The sequence below is a fragment of the Amphibalanus amphitrite genome, unplaced genomic scaffold, assembly GCF_019059575.1.
Source record: "Amphibalanus amphitrite isolate SeventyFive unplaced genomic scaffold, NRLGWU_Aamphi_draft 000510F_arrow, whole genome shotgun sequence".
Classification (NCBI taxonomy): Eukaryota; Metazoa; Arthropoda; class Thecostraca; order Balanomorpha; family Balanidae; genus Amphibalanus; species Amphibalanus amphitrite.
Window position 1 is genome coordinate 271401 of NW_024882004.1, and position 13944 is coordinate 285344.

Sequence of the window (13944 nt, forward strand, 5' to 3'; positions counted from 1 at the left end):
TTTCCAAACAGCTGCTTTTTAACCCTAGAACGCCTGGGGGGGGGGTTGTATCAACCCCCCCCCCCTGAGGTTTTTTCGAAGTGCACGCTAAACGGCTTGTCGTAGCGGGCTGAAATTTTCAATACCCTCTGGGGCAACCTTTGCGCATCTTTTGCCGAAAAAAAATTGATCGGGTCATGTCAGGTCACGGAGTTATGACGTCATAAGAGGTACAGCCTCCGGCCGACAGTTACCAAACGTGTGCGCCGAATCCCTAGGTTTTCTGCCGGTGATACCCACATTGTTTGATGGATCATGATGAAACTTCCCATGCATGTTGGGGCAAGCATTGGCTATCGTGTGGTGCAAGAAAATTGACCGGGTCAGGTCAGGTCACGGAGCTATGACGTCACAAGAGGAACAGCGTCCGGTACTATTTTTGAAAAGCGCCCGAACCACTATTTTGCTAATTCTTGTCACCTCAATGGGAATATGCAGCAATATTAGCTTCTATAGGGAGCAAATGGACCTCCCAAATCCAAAAATACAATCAGATTTCAAAAATTTAAATTTTGATTTTTCGAATTTCTGCCGCCGACTGTGACCTTGCCGACTTCCGGCGCTCCCAACGCGCCATTTTTAGAGCTAGGGAAACGAAATACATACCAAACGATAGCGAATTGATCAAGGAACACGATAGTGAAGGTTTCAAGTCGATATCTCCCACCGTTTTGCCGCAATCGCCGCGGAAAGTTGAAAAAGTTCGATTTTTTCGGAAAATTTGACCTTTGACCGGTCATAAGTAGGTCAAATGTTGACCTAGGACCAAAAAATATACCACCAATCGCGAGATCTCGTTGAGGGCAATCCGTTGGTTTTTTCCGCTAAGCTCTACGACCTTCCGTTTCGAAACGCCAGGGGGGGGGGGTCGTAACAACCCCCCCCCCCCCTGGTCGTTCGTGTTATGAGAAATGGCCTGGTCGTGCGAGGGTTAAGATGAGTGTTTCGTTAAATTATCTAAGTGTTGTAAATGAGCTGTTCTTTTATTTGATGCTCCTTTGATGGGTGCGTTTCATTCTCCTTATCATTACTGTGCTGAATACATTTTCTAACGCGTTGGTAAACCAAGGCTGCTGATCGTTGTCAAAGCTGCTCTTGTATTTCATTCTTGACGGCGTAATACCATATTCGTGGTGCAATGCAGGTAGCCACACCATGCGTTGATGAAGAATATGTGTATTACGGTGTCCATTTGTAAGGACTGTTCATGGACAGTACCTCGTCTTGTTTTGTATGCGCACCTACTGTGATACGCGTATTGTCTCTTCGTCGTCTCGTTGTCATCCTGTGACGTGAAAGGGCTGTGACTCTTACAGTGCGCGGGAGTGACCGTGGTAGGTGTCTTCTCGTCACAAACAGCACATTATTTAGAATGGTTTATCGAAAAAGCTCGTTTCAGGGTCCGTGCGTTATTGGTGTTCGGTGGGTTCACCATATTGGATGCATAATTAGCATATGTAAGTAGCTGTGATATATTATTACATAAAAAACTTTCCGTTGTGTGCTGGTTTTGTTGCGCACTCAAATGGTTGACTCCTCAATTGTGTTTGTACCTCACGTGTGTGGTTGTATCTAAATGATGCTGCTCACTAATAAATTATTCATTTGGTAACCCATTTGTGTTGGAATGTCACATTGCAAGTGTCATCTCGTTTTATGATCGGATGGTGCATGCCACTTGGTGGGATTATTTTCGACCAGTGAAACAGCCAATCGAATTATAGATGCAATGGAGTTTTATGCGCACCGCGCGCACTTCCGTTCACCTTGATCGCTGAGTCATGGGGTTGTCTCGTTAGTCAATGTCGTATCTTCGCGATGCTTCCGGCACACCGAAAGCAGCTCTGACGCCACCACATCGCACTTACCTGGGTCGCCTGGGCGCCCCCACCGGCGTCCCGCCGTCAGTGCCGATAAGATAGGCGCGGCGGTGGTATCGAACACCCGACACCGGTCGGCAGCGTCCACTTCCCGCCGCGACGTCTGGTCGACGGGTGCTCTGTAGGCATTCTCTGCGGTTACCGACCGACCGCGCCCTCTGATCTCTGATCGCGCCGGCCCTCAGCGATCATCTGTCTGCTGCTGCGACCGCTGCCCTCAGAGACCGTCGGAGGTAACTGATCACGACCCCGGAGCGCGGAGCGATGCGAGTGGTGCGCGTGGCGGCGCTGTGCGCGCTGCTGGCGGCGGCGGCGGCCCAGCCGGACACCGAGGACCTGCCGCCTGTGGACGAGCTGGTGCAGCAGCTGGTGAGCGGCGAGCTGACTCCTAAACAGGTGGTCCTCATGACACCCAACATGCCGCCCGCCTACCTGAACGACGTCAAACACAGTCTGCCCGACGAGCTGAAACAGCAGATTGTGGAGCTGGTGCACGGTATGGCCTCCGAGACGGAGCCGGAGCCGGAGCCGGAGCCGCAGCCGGAGCCGGAGCCGGAGGAGCAGACCGGAGAGGACGAGGAGGAGGACTATACCGACGACTACGACCTGGAGGAGGAGGAGGACGGCGCGGCCGAGCAGTCGGCAGACCTGCAGGCGGCCGAGGAGCCGGCCGCGGCGCCCGGCGGCCAGCAGCCCCCGCAGTACCCCGGCCCGGTGCTGCGCGCCAGCGCTGTGGAGACCACCGGCGGCAGTGCCGGCCTGCGGGCCGACCCCATGGGGGACAGCGGGAGCGGCAGCAGCGGCGGCAGCAGCAGCGTCTCGGAAGGTCAGGGCCACTCCCGATAGATGGATGGTTCTACCATAGACAGACGCTAATACGTCCCTGCGTCTGGCATCTCTAATAATTAGCGCAGCTGAGATAATCACACCAACATGCCCTTGTATACGTTGCATAAGACTTACTTCGGTTGCGTGTATGAAGTTTACGTATATAATGAATCCCCCAGTGTCTTTGGTTTTTCATACAGTTCTATTTTTGTTAGGTGCGAAACTCCTCAAGGCTATTTTTGCCATTTTGTACAATCAACTTATTCAGCTCGTCTATGCATGTTTTGGTTTAGTAGAAGATGAACGTCCAGCTTTTTTTGGACAAGCAGCCTCTGTCGCTCCCTGTTCTGTCAGCAGCCTGTCTCTCAGTCTCAGTCTCAGTCTCAGTCTCAGTCTCACTGTCCCCTGTCTGGCCACAGGCGGTGTGGTGCCGGGCGTCGGCTCCTCAACTCCTCTGGATAATACCTCAGCCGCCAAGAAACTGCTGGAGTTCTCCAAGATAGAGAAGAATGCCTGTCAGGCGCGCTTCAAAGATGCCTTCAACTTCTATACCAAGGACCCCACGGGGGGCCCGAGCAAGGCGAGTAGCTGTAGACGCCAGCCGCGGCTATAGTCAGGTAGCACGCATACGTTGTGGGGTTACACGAGTGGTCATGGTATCATGGCACATTAACTTTGCTGGGTGAGGGAGAAGGATTGCCATTTAGGTCATGATTCAAGACATTGCCGGTTTTCAACCGATGACCTGCAAGCGACCACCTGAACATGCACTGGTTAGTGGTCATATCATGGTTGCCAGTGGTCCGCACGGCTGCGTCCATGTAGCGTCTATCCAACGTTCACCATTTCCCGTCGAGGCAGCGTTCACTGAACACAACTGGAGACTAACCGACGCTGCCCGTGTCCACAGGTGACCTCTGAGGCGAACTACATGAAGGTGTGGCGCGAGTTTGCCGGTAACGCGACCCAGTACGACCTGTCCGGTATCGACCGCACTGACCTGATGGCCGTCTTCATGCTGCTGCGGCACGCCGGCCCGGCGGCGCTCAGCGACTCCCAGCTGTCGGAGGTGTGTACAGCGAGAACCAGACGGGACGGGACGGGACGGCTTACCGTATGGACGGATGGCTCTTCACGGGCATGTTCTGCGATTTAAATTTTCTGTCTTTTTCAGCTCAGCACAGCCATTACTAACCTGGAGACGAAGTTCGCGACGCCCAGGGTGTGCGATTTCTACGACTCGTCGAAGTGCGACCTGCAGCTCTACCGCGGTGAGTAGCTGGTTCAGCTGAGGCTAGCGTTATGGAATGGTATGAGAGATAGCTCTCATCATGTCGGTTTGTCGATGCTATCTTCGCTTGCGTGTATCTACGCTTCAGGCAGCTCATTTCCTTAGTCAGTTAAGTTCCTCGTCGGCGGACGGTCCGCACGCCGCGCTGACGTGTCTCTGCCCGGCCGCGCTGACGTGTCTCTGCCCGGCCGCGCTGACGCCGGCTCCGCTCCCTGTCCCGGCAGATATCCGTGTGAAGCTGGCCGCCTCCACCGACCGCGATGAGCTGAAGCACTACTGGCTGGCGTGGCGCGGCGCTGTCGGACGCGACGCCGCCCCGCACTACCAAAAATACGTCAACCTGCTCAACATTGCCGCCAAGAGCAAGGATCGTGAGTCTTACCAGCGCCCGGCGCTTGTGTGCGTCTGCACCGAACGCAACGGAGCTCAGTGTAACGCATTGAGACATTAAAATCATGGAGAGGAGCTGAAATGTCTTAATTTAATTTATTCAAGATTGTGTATGATTTTTGTTTCTGCTAATGCTAATTGCGGTATGTTCCTTCAAACATTTGAATTTGTATTTTACTGAAACAAAGCCACCTAATCAGTCTTCAAACATACCTTCGCCGTTCTGCAATATTTACTGGTGTCTCGAATACTTATTCAAACTTGGCCAGATACGCCAACGACTTTGCAGGCGCCATGAGCCGTTGCCTCGTTATCTAGGTGTAAAAGCAGGTTCGGTCATGGCGGCGTTGCCCAACCGAGGATCTTATGGCTGCAAGAGGTGCTGATAAGGCCGGTCTGATTGGTGTTCGGGGTATTTGTTCGGCCGTATCACTGCTGCGGCGTGTCGCATCCAAATATGGTGTGCTCGGTTTATCGAAGGTTCTTGCGCGGCGTGACTTATTGAGCTGACGTCATACCTTTCGAGGTAGCGTGGCTTCTTTGAGCCACCCATGAGCCACTTTGAGCCGTGGTCATGAGAGCATTCAATGCTCTCATGAATATCTATATTATGATTTATAACATGTCTGTACGTGCGTGCCTGCGACTGTCATGCCTTATGTGTCTTAATGCGCCTGAAAGGCGCCGCGTATTGGCGTGAAATTTTGTGGGCACAATCTTTGGGTTGAGGCGACCTTTGTATTAAAATTTGGGAGTCATCGGCCCAGGGGTGCGCCGTCAGCACGCGCTCGCGTGCGCCATAGGGTTTACATGGCAAACGGTCAAATCGAAGATCGGGCGAAAACCGGCCTGCGGCGCCCACTTCCCGGGCCCAAAACTCGGCGACAGATTGCCGTAGCGAGGTGGGGTTGCCACCACTGGATAGAGGAGAGATGGAACTAGCGTATTGATATGGTTTCATAGTATAGCACGCGCCACGTGCAAGACAGCACCCCCGGTTGTCAAAAAATGACCGATTTCGTGCATTGTGACGGGAAAATCGATGACGCTGGGAAACGGCTTGACGGAATGAAATCGGTGTGGTGCCATTTTGCAGGCAAATGTACGTGTAGTCAGAGGATAGCAGATAAAAAGTGATGATCCGTACCATTTCTTTAATAATGAAAAATTAATTTGAAAATTTGATTCGCGCGGAGCGCGGTGTCCTTTACAACATCAAAACGTATTGAAAACGCTGATCAATGGCTATGAAACCTACATATTCGGAAAGAGCATTCTTTTCTGACCAATATCCACTGATTATCCAATGATTGGGCAATTTGCCCAATCATCTATGAAGTTGTAAGACTTGTTGACACAGATCCAACGATTATGAAACTAACTGCATCCACTTCAGGCTGCAGCTAAAGATATACTCAAACCGGGGGCGGCTCGCACTCATCAGCTGGCCGACCGATGCGCGGTCGGGCCGTTATCTGACCCGGCCCCGACCCTCTCCCCTGATCAGCCGACTCGGACGGCTCTGCTCTGCTGCTCTACCCGTACCGGCACGGCAACGTGGGCAGCATCGTCAGCCTGCTGGAGGAGCTCTGGGAGGAGCACATCTCGCCCGTCTACGAGCAGCTGCACTCGTACGCCCGGCTGCGGCTGCGCCAGCGCTACGGTGTGGACGCGGTGCCCGAGGAGGGGCCGATCCCGGCCCACCTGTTCGGCAGCCTCGAGGCCGACGACTGGAGCGCCCTGGAGCCGCTCCTCAGACCGTTCGACAACGCCAGCTCGGTCGACTTCCACCGGCAGTGCAACAGCCGGGTGAGAACTGGGCGCTGAGGGGGTGGGAGGGTTAGAGTGGGGTGACAGCTCGGTGAGCAGTGTAACGGCGCTGAGGGGGGAGGGGCTGGGAGGGTCAGAGTGGGGTGACAGCTCGGTGAGAACTGGGCGCTGAGGGGGTGAGAGGTCAGATAGCTCGGTGAGCAGTGTAACGGCAGGTGAGAACTGGGTAAGTGAAGGCAAGAGTGTGTGAGAAATGGTGCGCCTGCTGCTGGTGCTGGTGCGTTTTGGGGAATTTGGATCATTTGTATTGCAAACAATGCGATTGGTGAGTTATTTTATCTATTCTCAGCGCCACTGCGTCTTCACTGCGTCTTTCAGCTATACATTTATTATCATTGCAAATGAGGAATTAGATTGCAATTTAGTCTGTAAGCTGCCAGTCCTCTGCAGTACCATCTGATCCTCTCAGTGATGCATGTCAACTAACTTTGACATGCATCCCTCCCTGATGGTTTGACTGTTGTCCATCCTCAGAACATTGACGTGGGTCGTCTGAAACAAGAGGCGGGCAGCCTGTACTCTGACCTGGGCCTGGGCAAGCCCTCCGTGACTGAGATGTCCTTGTCGCGGCTGAATGTGGCCGCCGCCGACTCTGACTCGGTGCTTTTCCTGCCGCGCGTGCTGGACGGGTGCCACACCGATATTCAGACGTCCGTGTAAGTAGCAGCGTGTCGGCCACAATAGCCCAGTGATGGTAGAGAGGGTAGGATATGGAAGGAAGGGTATTCAGGATTGGAAGGTGTTACTCCGTTTCTTGTACTACATATCTGCTCGAAATTATTCGCCGAGAATGCGTATGCTTCTTGCCTTCTCCGTCACCGCTGTTCCTGTGTGCTGCCCTCTGACTGACACCGCTCCCTCCCTGCCCTCTGGCTGACACCGCTCCCTCCGTGCCCTCTGGCTGACACCGCTCCCTCCGTGCCCTCTGACTGACACCGCTCCCTCCGTGCCCTCTGGCTGACACCGCTCCCTCCGCGCTGCCCTCTGGCTGACACCGCTCTCTCCGCGCTGCCCTCTGACTGACACCGCTCCCTCCGTGCCCTCTGACTGACACCGCTCCCTCCGTGCCCTCTGACTGACACCGCTCCCTCCGTGCCCTCTGGCTGACACCGCTCCCTCCGCGCTGCCCTCTGGCTGACACCGCTCTCTCCGCGCTGCCCTCTGACTCACACCGCTCCCTCCGTGTCCTCTGACTGACACCGCTCCCTCCGTGCCCTCTGGCTGACACCGCTCCCTCCGCGCTGCCCTCTGGCTGACACCGCTCCCTCCGCGCTGCCCTCTGGCTGACACCGCTCTCTCCGCGCTGCCCTCTGACTGACACCGCTCCCTCCGTGTCCTCTGACTGACACCGCTCCCTCCGTGCCTTCTGGCTGACACCGCTCCCTCCGCGCTGCCCTCTGGCTGACACCGCTCCCTCCGCGCTGCCCTCTGGCTGACACCGCTCTCTCCGCGCTGACACCGCTCCCTCCGTGCTCTCTGGCTGACACCGCTCCCTCCGCGCTGCCCTCTGACTGACACCGCTCCCTCCGTGCCCTCTGACTGACACTGCTCCCTCCGCGCTGCCCTCTGACTGACACCGCTCCCTCCGTGCTGACACCGCTCCCTCCGTGCTCTCTGGCTGACACCGCTCCCTCCGTGCCCTCTGGCTGACACCGCTCCCTCCGCGCTGCCCTCTGGCTGACACCGCTCCCTCCGTGCCCTCTGACTGACACCGCTCCCTCCGCGCCCTCTGACTGACACCGCTCCCTCCGTGCCCTCAGACTGACACTGCTCCCTCCGTGCTGCCCTCTGACACCGCTCCCTCCGTGCCCTCAGAGCCGTCTACCCGACCAACACGACCCTCTCCGACTACGTGGAGCTGATCGAGCTGTTCGCCACGATGCAGCGCTTCAGGGAGCGCTACGACTCTCTAACCGCAGACAACATCGGCTTCCCCTACAAGGACCGCATCGGCTATAACGACTACGGTCAGTCAGCCGCGTGTTGTGTCCCCCCCCCCCCCGGGGGGTCTGGTGTCAGGCTAACATAGACTCACGGGTTTCGATGATAATTGATAGGTTAGTCAGGACGTGTTTTACTTTCGATTTGGCTTCTGTTAATTGCCATCCTATCAATCAGTGAAATAAGTTTATTTTGTCATGAGTCATGACTGTTCTTATTTATTTATTTACTATTTGCTCGTTAATTCTGTTTGACCTGTGACCGGTGGCGGCAGGCCTGGAGCTCGCCATCGGCGGCGCCCGCGCCCTCTCCGCCATCTCTCCGGAGGGACTCCAGCAGAAGCTCAACTTCCAGCTCCCCGATACCAGCGAGCAGGCCGCTCTCAACTTCCGGATGGCCGAGGCCCTCAAGGTAGGCCTAGGCCGGTGTCTGGCGGAGCGACCGTTGGGGGGTGGGCAGTGGAACTGTTGAGTGCTGAGTGCTGAGCTCGTGTGCAGCGCGCCTCTGAGACTGAGGCGGCAACTCAGCCGTGCATCCGGTGCTCCGATTCCCAAGTCGTGGTTTTATTATGTCTATTTTATCATTTTTGCTTGTTTTAGAGCGAATTCTAGATACGATTGGCATTATAAACGTAATGCAAACATTCTGGGATAACTTATTTAGGACTCTGAGACACCCACCGTGTGAACTCTTCTGGGCCCGGTTCCGGTGCGTGCTGTGGGTCTGGCTCACTGCTCGCCGACCAGTGCCGCTTCCCTACGGCTCCTACTGCCGCTGACTGGTGGTCGGCTGTGACCTACCCTCCCCCTCTCCGCTGCTCCCTCTGATCGCCTGTGACCCACCATTTACCCCTAGCTGCTGCCCGTCTGACTGCCTCGGACCTGACCTCTCCCCTTCTATCCCCCAACTCAGCTGCCCCGTCTGGCACTATAACCCCCCCCCCCCCCCCCCAGCTGCTGCCCCGTCTGGCCGCCTCGATGGCCGCCGTTCGCTGGCAGTCGGAGGTGCTGAGCGGCTCCGTTCCCCTGGACCAGTACAACAACAAGTGGTGGCAGCTCAAGTGAGTGCCCCCTCCCTTCCCCGTCGTTACGGTCGCCGGTCCTGTGATTCAGTCATGTGTTCGGTCAAGTAGTGGGCCGGGTGGTCATGACGATATCTAGGTATTAGGAGGGTTGATTTGTTATCTGTATGTACTCGTACAGCTTGTGCTAGCAGTTAATATATGATGCATTTATAAGGGTGGAACTTTTCGAAAACTGAAAAGTCGTATAGGATATTAGCTTAGCTGTTACGATAAGCGGGCTTTAAACCGGCAAATCGACATCAGATGTGTAGGAGAATCGATGTTGTCTGTCCTCGTGTGTGTGTTCCTCCGCTCTCGAGTTGTCAGCGCCGCTGCTCCACCGTACCGGACCGTCTGGTCGTGGGTGACCGAGTGTCTGTGTTCCAGGCGCGAGTACCAGGGAGTGAGCCCGCCGGAAAGCCGCGGAACTGAGCAGTTCGACGCACTGGCCGACGGCACCCTGACGCTGCCCAACTACCACATCAGGTGAGCTGACGCTGCCCAACTACCACTTCAGGTGAGTCTGTTATGAAGCCCTTGGTGAGCCGCACCGCAGACGCCTCAGCGCGTCTGCCGACGATAACCGAGACGCGCTGTACAATATCCTTCGTCCATTCCACGTCCGAGTGAAGATGAGTCACCTATCTAGCTCTAGTATATGATCGAGGTTTGGAAGTATTTATGGTAAAAAGTAAAAACATTTTTTCTTATAAGTAGCCAGAGTTTTGGTATATGGGTCAGGTTTCAGGTCAGGTAGTCAGAGCTTGTGCGGGCATGGTATATCTCCTTCGAATCTCGTTCGGCACCCATAGCGGCCGCCACTCGAGCTGCGCCCCGTGGTGCCTATCAGGCGCGGGTTTGGCGCCGGCCCGATACTAGTATCGCCGCCGGTGCGCCACTATCTGCCGCGGCCGCGTCACTATCGACTATCTCACGGCCCCGGCGAGCGCGCACGGTTCCACAACGATTGCCGACAATGCCTCCGCGGAACGATCGTTTTCTGCTCATTGTTACTGTATATGTGAAAACTCGTATACAGCCCGGTGTAGCTCGTAACTCGTATATGTATATGTGGCTCTGAATTCGTTTTTCTTTTCTGTTCTCGGATTGCTGCATACTAGAATCTAAATAGGGCTTCGGCATTGTTTACCAATTACCCTTCCGACTTTTATTCTAAATCGTACATCAGCACACATGTTTTTATTGCTTTATTCATTACCGTCGCATTATCTTGAATAAGACATCTTCGAGCAAGGCGTGCCTGTACTAATAATTTGTAATGACATTTGTTGCCCTGTGGCGCATGACAGACAAATGCAGCTGCTCTTCAACTGTGTCGTAGTAGTGATAATATACTAATATAATAGTAATAATCGTAGTCGTAGTAACCCCCGTGTCTGTGGATTTTCGCCTCACTCTCAGCTATGGAGCTGTGCTCTCACCCTGCGGCGTCCGCTCCCTCTGGAGTCACGCCTCTACCCGTGGCGCCCGCTCCCTCTGGAGTCACGCCTCTACCCGTGGCGCCCGCTTCTCCCCCCCCCCCTCTGGAGTCACCCCTCTACCCGTGGCGCCGCTGCCTCTGAAGTCACGCCTCTACCCGTGGCGCCCGCTCCCCCCCCCCTCTGGGGTCACGCCTCTACCCGTGGCGCCCGCTCCCCCCCCCCCTTCTCTGGGGTCACGCCTCTACCCGTGGCGCCCGCTCCTCCCCCCCTCTGGAGTCACGCCTCTACCCGTGGCGCCGCTCCCTGTGGCCGGCGCCGTCTGCGCCGTCCCGGAGGCGCAGGGCCGAGTCCGACTATTCCCGATGCCGAGTCGGAGCGCCGGGCTGACCGTGTCTCTGTGTTTTATGTGACCTCAGGCGGCTGATCGGCGGTATCGTCATGTTCAGCGTCCACAAGCACCACTGCACCATGTACGGAGACTCGGCCAAACCGCTCTCCGAGTGCGCCATCTTCGATGACACCAAGCTGGGCGAGAGCATCAAGTGGGTGCCGTTGACCTCTGCAGAGAGGGCGCTCAGCATGAACGTGCGCTAAATTCACAGCCAACCACACTACCCTACCACGTAACTTAATTCGTGATTGCAAACGATCTAAACGCTAAATGGTGCTTTATATATGAGCCAATGACTCATGGTTGTTGTTCAGTGCTGCTAGTGACTCGACTTGCATCTGGTGGTTTTACCGGAACTTTGGCACTCCGCTACTTGCCCTCTCTTGCTGGTTGACATATGACACGCCTGGTAACTGGCACCGGTAACTGACCTGGAACGGTAACTGACCCCTGACACCGGTAACTGACCCCTGACACGGGAAACTGACCCCTGACACCGGGTAACTGACCCCTGACACCGGTAACTGACCTCTGACACGGGAAACTGACCCCTGACACCGGGTAACTGACCCCTGACACCGGTAACTGACCTCTGACACCGGTAACTGACCTCTGACACCGGTAACTGACCCCTGACACCGCGGCCGCAGGAGCGTCCTGGTGTCGGGCAACTCGAAGCCGTTCAAGGACCAGCTGCTGGCGGTGACTGGGGAGCGCGACCTGTCGGCGGCGGCGCTCGTCGAGCGCATGCAGCCCCTCACCGAGTGGGTGATGGCCTACAACGAGGAGGTGAGCGGGCCGGCGCGGCGGGACAGCGTGAGTGTTGTAACGGAGGGCGGCGTACAGCGCCCAGTGTGTAACTGAGGGCGGCGGGACAGCGCCCAGTGTGTAACTACAGCGTGAGTGTGTAACTGAGGACGGGCGGGACAGCGCTCAGTGTGTAACTGAGGACGGGCGGGACAGCGCTCAGTGTGTAACTGAGGGCGGCGGGACAACGCCCAGTGTGTAACTGAGGGCGGCGGGACAGCGTTAGTGTGTAACTGAGGGCGGCGGGACAGCGGGACAGCGCCCAGTGTGTAACTGAGGGCGGCGGGACAGCGCCCAGTGTGTAACCGGAGTCGGCGGATCAGCGTCCAGTGTGTAACCGGGGAGGGCGTGTGGCGAGCCTCAACTGGATCTCTCGATGGTATCGAAGGAGTGGTGATAAGTTTTCTGTTTGTGGGACGAGGACTTTTTCTGTTTCCCGGCGTTTCGACTCTGCCCGAGTTAAAATAAGGATTATTTTGGTTAAGCTATGCTGATGTTCGGTTCTGTTGAGTTTTTACGTGCTGATGTAGGGGTGTGGTATCATTTTTGAAACTGGAACGTTATCTGTGCGACATGTAAACTATGCTTTTTTCGCTTGTGCAAATATGTAATCCTGTATCAGTTCCTGATATACATGTAGTGTAACGAACGCTCTATGGCTACAGTAAGCAAATCTCGTTGCTTATACTTCACATCACAAGATATGAGCCGAATCATCCGTGCTAACGATGAAGCCGGGACATTTAATCTTTCTATCGTACTGTTGATATTCCCGTGCCCGTCTGACCGTCTCCGTCTCTGTGTGTCTGTCTGCCAGCACGGCGGCGAGGGCGGCGGCGTCTCCGAGAACACTGAGATGATCGCCATCATCGTGGGCGTCGTCATCGCCATCATCGTCATCGGGCTCATCATCTTCTTTGTGGTGGCGAGGAGGAAGCAGAAGTACCAGGTCAGTTACAAGGTGACTAGACAGCTTGCCGACACACTAGTGTAGCAAGTGCAGTTTCGCGGGGCGGCCTGGCGTAGTTAGAAGTAGAGTAGTTCTTGTGCCACAACTGACCAAGCTTATAGTGTCGTAATTCAAGTATTATCAAAACTGACGTAGTTCGTAGTTTTTTAGTCAACTCCTTTTGCAGAGTTCCAATGGCCCTTGTCGGAGTAGGCCGTGTCAGCTTCGGTATTACTATGCTAGTTAATTTGAGTGACGAGTTGCGTAGCTAGATGCTAGTTGCCGCTCCTCAGGGTTCAGCTCGTACGTTCTCGTTCAGTCTATGCAGAAATCTCACCACGTTCTTTTGTCGCATGCCAGGACTACAAGGGCGCCCCGACCCGGGAGGGCCAGGCCGCGCAGCACGCATAGACCGGAGCTGGGACCGTAGGCCGGGGCCGGCTCCACCGGGGCAGAGCGGTGCCCCGTGGTCAGTGCACGAGATAGGTGCTCGGGAGGGGAGCAGAGGGGGCCGGAAACGGCACCGCCTGGCTGACAGAGGCAGCTCCGAATGATCAACGGAGCAGACTTTGGGATGAGAGAGATTGTGAGTGAATCGTGGGCCAGTGTAGAGTCGGTGGAACCTAGCTGACCGGTTGAAGGGACCGACACTGAGCAGCTTCGGTGAATTTCAGCTTCGGTGAAGAACGTGTGTATGAATGTGTGACGATTGTTGGTCGTTCCGCCTCGCCTCGCTTGTTGAGTGCCATAGAATCAGTAGTTTGACGGTTCACGCTTTAGATGTCTGCTTCGCGTAGTTTGATGGTAGGAGAAGCATGTTTGAATTCCATGTGTGCGATCATTTACCTACTGTAATGATTTAGCAACCGGGTGACCAGTATATGTAGTATACCTATGTACGTGGATTAAGTCATTTGCTTTGGCACCGGATGCTGTACTTTCTGTAAAAATTTTAATTTTAATTTTAAAGAGCACGCTTTAGTTGCAATGTTGTACTAAGAGGTTCAAAATTCTAAGCATCCGATAGTGTTGACATGAGTTCTGGAAAACCGTCAAATAAATCTTTTACTTTCCGAAAGCAATCGTTTTCAGA

General features: G+C 55.2%; 1 protein-coding gene across 1 annotated transcript; it reads left to right on the plus strand.

Annotated features, from left to right (window-relative positions):
• The first annotated feature begins 1862 nt into the window (after nucleotides 1-1862).
• LOC122392990 (angiotensin-converting enzyme-like) lies at nucleotides 1863-13929 on the plus strand. The gene is made up of 15 exons (XM_043388416.1): nucleotides 1863-2745; nucleotides 3167-3327; nucleotides 3658-3816; nucleotides 3922-4018; nucleotides 4263-4409; nucleotides 5936-6237; nucleotides 6733-6914; nucleotides 8074-8225; nucleotides 8474-8610; nucleotides 9153-9259; nucleotides 9650-9748; nucleotides 11121-11246; nucleotides 11746-11884; nucleotides 12720-12851; nucleotides 13212-13929. Exons 1-15 carry the CDS (start codon nucleotides 2184-2186, stop codon nucleotides 13260-13262), a joined length of 2553 nt encoding a protein of 850 aa, XP_043244351.1. The 5' UTR covers nucleotides 1863-2183; the 3' UTR covers nucleotides 13263-13929.
• The last annotated feature ends 15 nt before the right edge of the window (nucleotides 13930-13944 follow it).

Coding starts and splice junctions, on each gene's coding strand:
- LOC122392990 (XM_043388416.1), top strand. CDS start 2,184: ATGCGAGTGGTGCGCGTGGCGGCGCTGTGCGCGCTGCTGGCGGCGGCG. Junction 9,749..11,120: donor CTGCCCAACTACCACATCAG/GTGAGCTGACGC, acceptor ATGTGACCTCAG/GCGGCTGATCGGCGGTATCG. Junction 12,852..13,211: donor GGAGGAAGCAGAAGTACCAG/GTCAGTTACAAG, acceptor GTCGCATGCCAG/GACTACAAGGGCGCCCCGAC.